The 6,041-nt window shown below is 43.4% G+C and overlaps 1 protein-coding gene across 1 annotated transcript in view; it reads right to left on the minus strand.

The window, feature by feature from the left end:
• The window catches only part of LOC122763024 (liprin-beta-1-like), an 18,857-nt gene extending 13,873 nt beyond the window's left edge, over window positions 1-4,984 (minus strand). The window contains exons 1-2 of the mRNA XM_044018143.1: window positions 4,881-4,984; window positions 2,220-2,428 (exon numbers count right to left, since the gene is read on the minus strand). Coding sequence (XP_043874078.1) covers window positions 2,220-2,428; window positions 4,881-4,962 — 291 coding nt within the window. The 5' untranslated portion in view covers window positions 4,963-4,984. The remainder of the gene's footprint in view (window positions 1-2,219; window positions 2,429-4,880) is intronic.
• Window positions 4,985-6,041: the final 1,057 nt, after the last annotated feature.

Below are 6,041 nucleotides of genomic sequence, written 5' to 3' on the forward strand. Positions count from 1 at the left end.
GTGTGTGTGTGTGTGTGTGTTACTGCTCTAACAACAGACATTTTAACTCTTCACAAGTGAAATCCTCAGAAACACGAGCTGCAGTCACAGCGCGTCTCAACTTCCTGGAGACAATAATGCACTCGTGACGCTTCCTGTGTTTACATGTGTGTGTTTACATGAGCGTGTGTGTGTGTGTGTGTGTGTGTGTGTGTGTGTATTGTTGTGGGGACCTCTACATATGTTTACACACTGACATCTTGGCGACTTGTCTTCTTTAATCCAGTCCTCATAACATAAATTATTACACTTTTTTAAGGTGGAAAAATAAATGAGAGTTAATGTAATCCTCTGAAGTCATGGAAACCAGACTGTGTGTGTGTGTGTGTGTGTGTGTGTGTGTGTGTGTGAGCTATCCCCTGGTGAGCAGCCTGCAGGGGGCAGAGTAGAGTAATTGTCGAGCACAAGTGTCTTTAATGCTGCACAGGGAGGAACAGGAAGGGGGCGCCGGTGGACACAGGACGAGGAGACGAGCTCACAAACTCACGTCTTCTTCTGCCAGAAGAAAGAAAAAGTCCCTTTCTAAACTGTCTGATGATTAAGTTTAAAGGGACGGTTCAGGGTTTTCTGCTGGGTGGTCGTATACACAGCTGCTAGAAATCTACACCAGCTTAAAATCCACAACATTTTAGGATTATACTACACAGTATAATTCCAAAATCTACTTATAGTTCAAAAATCTACTTCATTTTAAAATCTACATAGTTCCAAATCCCAGTGATTGGTCAGAGAGTGTCGTCACTGAAGAGTCATGAGTGCGACGTCTGACACAACAAATATGAACTGTAGATTAAAGTTAAAAAGACTTAAAAATCCTGAACGTCTAACAAAGCCCCGCGTTCAGTGGTAATTCACTTCAGTGACTGTAACCTGTGAACGACTCAGTTTCACCCAAAACAACTGTTTCACACGTCACTAGTTACTATGACGACTCCACCCACGTTGTACTATAGTCATGGAAAACCATAACAAACTGAGCAGAGCCGAGCCGTGCAGGAACTGTACTGGAGTAAAACCTTATTTAGTGTAAACGCTGCAAGTGTTCAGCAGGAAACTCCAAACATCAACATTAGCACTCATCTGACACACACACGCACACACGCACACACGCACAAGAGTTTAAATCAAACGAGACATGTGTTTCAGCACAGGTTTTAGCCTCAAGAAAGACAGAAGAAAGAGGCCTGCTTGGGGGAGGGAGGGAGGGAGGGAGGGAGGAGAGAGAGAGGAGAGAGGAGGGAGGGAGTCCGTGTGTGCAACATGTGAGACATCTGCTGTTGAAACAAAGCAACTGAACTCAAGCCAGGATCCAGTTCCTCCCCTTTTCAACCTCAACTGTCTCAGTTGCCTGAGCCGTAAAACACCACACTGGTGTGTGTGTGGACAGAAAACAGCGCCCTCTGCAGGACAAAACACTCTCATGCAACAGAACAAAGCAGCAGCAGCAGCAGCAGCAGCAGTGAATTCAGCAGCAGCAGCAGCAGCAGCAGACAACCACAGCAACTCTCTATAATAAAAAAGAGAAGGACGCAGCAAACCAGCAGAGACACAAAAGTGTGAGTTAATTAGACTTTACCTGAGCAGGTGACAGAGTGTAAGACTGCAGCTGTGAGTGATGTCAGCTCTCACAGTCACAGTGTGGAGTAAAGTGAGGATGAGGAGACGTAGTGAAGCTGTGAGAGACGGCGTAACAAGGAGGGAGGAAACTCAGGAAGTTGATAACAGTGGAGTTGTAAGAGCGTCCCCGGGGAAGCTTAATGGCACGCGTCCCAAGTCCTCCTCTCTACACTGTAGCCTCCATCCAAGTTACACACACAGCTGCTTTGTCAAATAATAAAGAAAATGCTCGAAGTTTGAAAGTCTTATTTAGTGCTTCCATTTACCATAGTGGCCTAAACTGACCACACGAGGCAGCAGTGGACCAGCAGCTCCTGTGTCCCAATGAGCCAAAATGATATTATAGACGATATTATCGCGATATTTAAGTCACGCTAGGATATTATTGCGATATTTAAGTCAGATAACAGTATCACAATATATACGATATGCCGATATTATCGCAATATTAAAAAAAAGGGTTAATTATTAAACAAAAACACTCCATTATCATGATATGGAGATACTGATGGACGAGAACCCAGAACTATCAGAGAGAACAGAACCTGGACGCTGACACTCACGTTTCCGCTCTGCAGCCAGTCCATCAGAGCCCGAGCCGTGTCGGCGTGTAACTGAGCTCTCAGGCCGCCTCGCTCCTCCTGGTTGGGCTGGAGCTCCAGAGCCAGTTTGAGCTCCTCAGCTAAGTGGACGACGTGCAGCGGGCCGACACTGACGGGAGAACCCAGGTCGTACACGCTGTTGCAGAACTCCCCCGCCGCTGCTTTAGACCCTGGAGGAACACAGTGATCATTGACACCAGTCATTCAAATCTGAAAAATGTGACTGCGACGCAACCTAAACCAAGTCCTGACTGAGTCCAGTGAGACTCGTGTGTCTAAATGGTCCATGTGTCACCTGGACCATTCCTAACTAACTAATAAGGCACACACACACACACATCTGGATACACTCTGGAGACACTTTACAACCAAAGAGCTTTTCCCCCCATTTATACTTTCATTCTCTTCTTGCTCTCACTCTCTTCTTTGTCAACAGTATATTGTTTTGCTGGTGAAGCAAATTGGGAAACATGAATATACTGAATATCCAGCAGGGGGCGACTCTGCTGTCGTAGAATATGAGGTGGATTCTGTGAATCATGTTCACATCGGGAGGAAAATAATGTTGCTTCTATACGGCTCCACCCTCTGGTATCAGTCACGTCGTTTTCCATTACTATAGTATCTCCTCAACGTGGGCGGAGCCATCATAGCGGAAAAGTGCCATAAATGATTAAGTCAGGTACATTTTAGTGTGACTGACAGTTGGACACAAAGCACCACACAAGATTATTATTATTAAACAATATTAACGATATTAATAGGGTGGGTAGGTAGGTAGATAAGTTAGGTAGGTTAGGTCAGTTGGTTAGGTAGGTACACACTGTTTTATACAAAGTTCTGAATGTTTCCATCATTAAACTATTAAACTATATCTTTTACTGTTCTCTTCGTGTTTTAGCTTCTTAAATGTGAATATTTTTTGGTTTCTCTAAATGTTTTCAGACTTTTTTGCAGACAACAAACCAAAGCTAACAAGCTGACATATTTGAGCTGTGTATAGAAACCTTAATGAATGAGGGCAGAGGTCAAAGGGCAGAACATTAAAGAGCCTCCACTGTCGCTCCCACCAGACCCCAAATGTTTGAGCGTGGAACGCAGCAGAACGAGCGGCGGACGGATCTAAATTCCGTTGATAAGTGCCTCTGATTTACATGTCAGTGATTGGCTGATGTTATCGTAAATGGAATTTTTAATGCATTTCTATTTGTGGTCGCTGAGAGCCGGAACAGAGGAGGTCACAGGGTTTATGTGAGACGACAGAGCAGAGAGGACTTCACGCTCATGTTCATGTTCTGAACTACATCACAACATGTATTTCCATTTTCCTGTTTTTCAGAAATAGATATTTTATGGGATTTCCATCTTCCTGCCCTATGTGAGACAGACAGGTGGGGCGACGCCCTCGATTGATGGGCTGACAGACACCGTTAGTGCAGAAGGAACCATCTGAGTAAATGGACTCTATATATAAGTGTATCACTGATTCTCTATATGAAGGTTTTTTGGGTTGTGTGGGTAGGTCGGTCGGTAAGTAAGGTAAAGTAAGGTAAGGTAGGTAGGTAAGGTAAGGTAAGGTAAGGTAAGAGGCAGGTAAGGTAAAAAGGTAAAGGTAAGGTAAGGGTAAGGTAAGGTGGGTAGGTAAGTTAAGTAAGGTAAAGTGAAGCAAAATAAAGGGTAAAAGGTAGTGGGTAAGGTAAATTAAGGTAAGGAGTAAGGTAAGGTAGAGTGATAAGGTAAAGGAGTAGATGGAGTAAAAGGTAAGGTAAGGTAAAGGTAAAGGGTAAGGTAAAGGTAAGTAAGGTAAGGTAAGTAAGGTAAGGTAAGGTAGGTAAGGTAAAGAGGTAAAGTGAAATTAGGAGTAGAAAGTAAGGTAAGATAAGGTAAAGGTAAAGGTAAGGTAGGTGGGTAGGTAGGTAGGTAAGGTGAATTAAGTAGTAAAAGATAAGAGTAAGGTAGGTGGGTAAATTCAAGGTAAGTAAAAGATGGAGTAAGATTAAGGGTAGGAGTGGGTAAGGTAGGTAGGTAAGGTAAGGTAAGATGAAATAAGGTAAAGGTAAGGTAAGATAAGTAAGGTAAGGTAAAGGTAAAGATGGAGTAAGGTAAAGGTGGGTAGGCAGACAAGGTAGTAAGGTGGGTAAAGGTAAGGTAAGGTAAAGGTAAGGTAGGTAGGTAAGGTAAGGTAAGGTAAGGTAAGTAAGGTAAGATGGGTAAAGATGGTGGAGTAAGTAAGGTAAGGTAAGGTAAGGTAGGTAGGTAGGTAAGGTAAGGTAAGGTAAAAGGAGTAAGTAAGGTAAGGTAAAGGTAAGGTAAGGTAAAAGGTAGGTAAGGTAAGGTAAGGTAAAGTAGGTAGGTAGGTAAGGTAAGGTAAGGTAAGGTAAGGTAAGGTAGGTAGGTAAGGTAGAGTAAGGTAGGTAGGTAAGGTAAGGTAAGGTAGGTAGGGTCGCGGTGGCTGCTGGTGCCAATCCCTGCCGACATAGGGCGAAATGCGAGGTCACAATGTTTGATGGTGGAATAGTTCCCGCCCCAAATAAAGACAAGCAACCATTCACTCTCACATTCACGCCTTCAGAGTGTCCATTTAACCTCCATGTCCATGTTTGTGGACACGTGGTGTCCTACCTGCAATGATGTCGTCCATCTGCTCCAGCGCCGCCTCCAGCATGTGACTGGCCTCTGTTTCCATGGTGATGGCGGGAAGCATCGGGCCTCGGGGGTTTTTGCAGCGTGCTGAAGAACGAGAAAGCGACAACAAGTCTTTGTGAATTCAAAATCTACATTGGTTTTTACCAAATGTGACCTGACCTTGACCTTTTAACCCTTCTAATGAAAACAACTGCTTAACGAGTCACTCGTTTGTTGTTGTGTATTAAAAACGCTTTTAATACACAAGCCATGGTTTTCTGACATTTTATAAAAAAAACAATCATGAGTTGCAGCAAACGCAGATAAATGCACATTTTTCTTTAGCAAAAAAATGGAAATTCTGTTAAAACTTGAAATGCATTTTACTGGAAACCAGGCGATAGAGTCTGCTGCTCCCATGATTGTGTGTGTGTGATTATAAATGACTCTGTATTAGTCTTAGTGAGACAAAGAGTGACAGGAACCATTCAGACGAGTCAACAGCCGTGTAGACCTTCACAGAACAATGTGTGTGTGTGTGTGTAGGCCGATCATTAAGCAACATAACATGTGACACAAGCCTGTTTGTGCAAGTGTCCTTGTCCATAGAGAAAACCAGCGTTTTCTGGTCTGCTGCTGCCTCGTGTGGCAGGTTTGTGTCACTGAGGGATTTTAAAGCCCCGAAGTCGCAAGACGACACATTTGAACGTAGTGACGGAGACGCGGTGGATAAACGACTCCTGTGTGAAATCACAGATTTTCTCTATGGTCGATTTATTAACAGTGACAGAAACGTCATTAAATGACATTTGAAAGCAAGATATTAAGTATTAAACATGTTTTTAATGACTTATTTCACAGTTAAGTATCATGTTGTATTTTCGGATTATCTGTTGAATTGCCCCATTTTCTAGAGATTGTGTCAGTCTCAGGCTTGTGTGTGTGTGTGTGTGTGTGTGTGTGTGTGTGTGTGTGTGTGTGTGTGTTGTCTTCTGGCACAGTCACTGACCAGTAGACCAAAAACATGGTCCTAATGAGGCAGAACCTCATTTCCTCTCATTCGGAACTGGTTAAATTTAGGGCTCAGATTTGAATTGTGGTTAAGTTAAGGTAAGGGATTAACTGATTAAGGGGCTTCAAATGAGTGGAAGTCAAAGT

The sequence above is a fragment of the Solea senegalensis genome, unplaced genomic scaffold, assembly GCF_019176455.1.
Source record: "Solea senegalensis isolate Sse05_10M unplaced genomic scaffold, IFAPA_SoseM_1 scf7180000016339, whole genome shotgun sequence".
In the NCBI taxonomy this organism is placed as follows: Eukaryota; Metazoa; Chordata; class Actinopteri; order Pleuronectiformes; family Soleidae; genus Solea; species Solea senegalensis.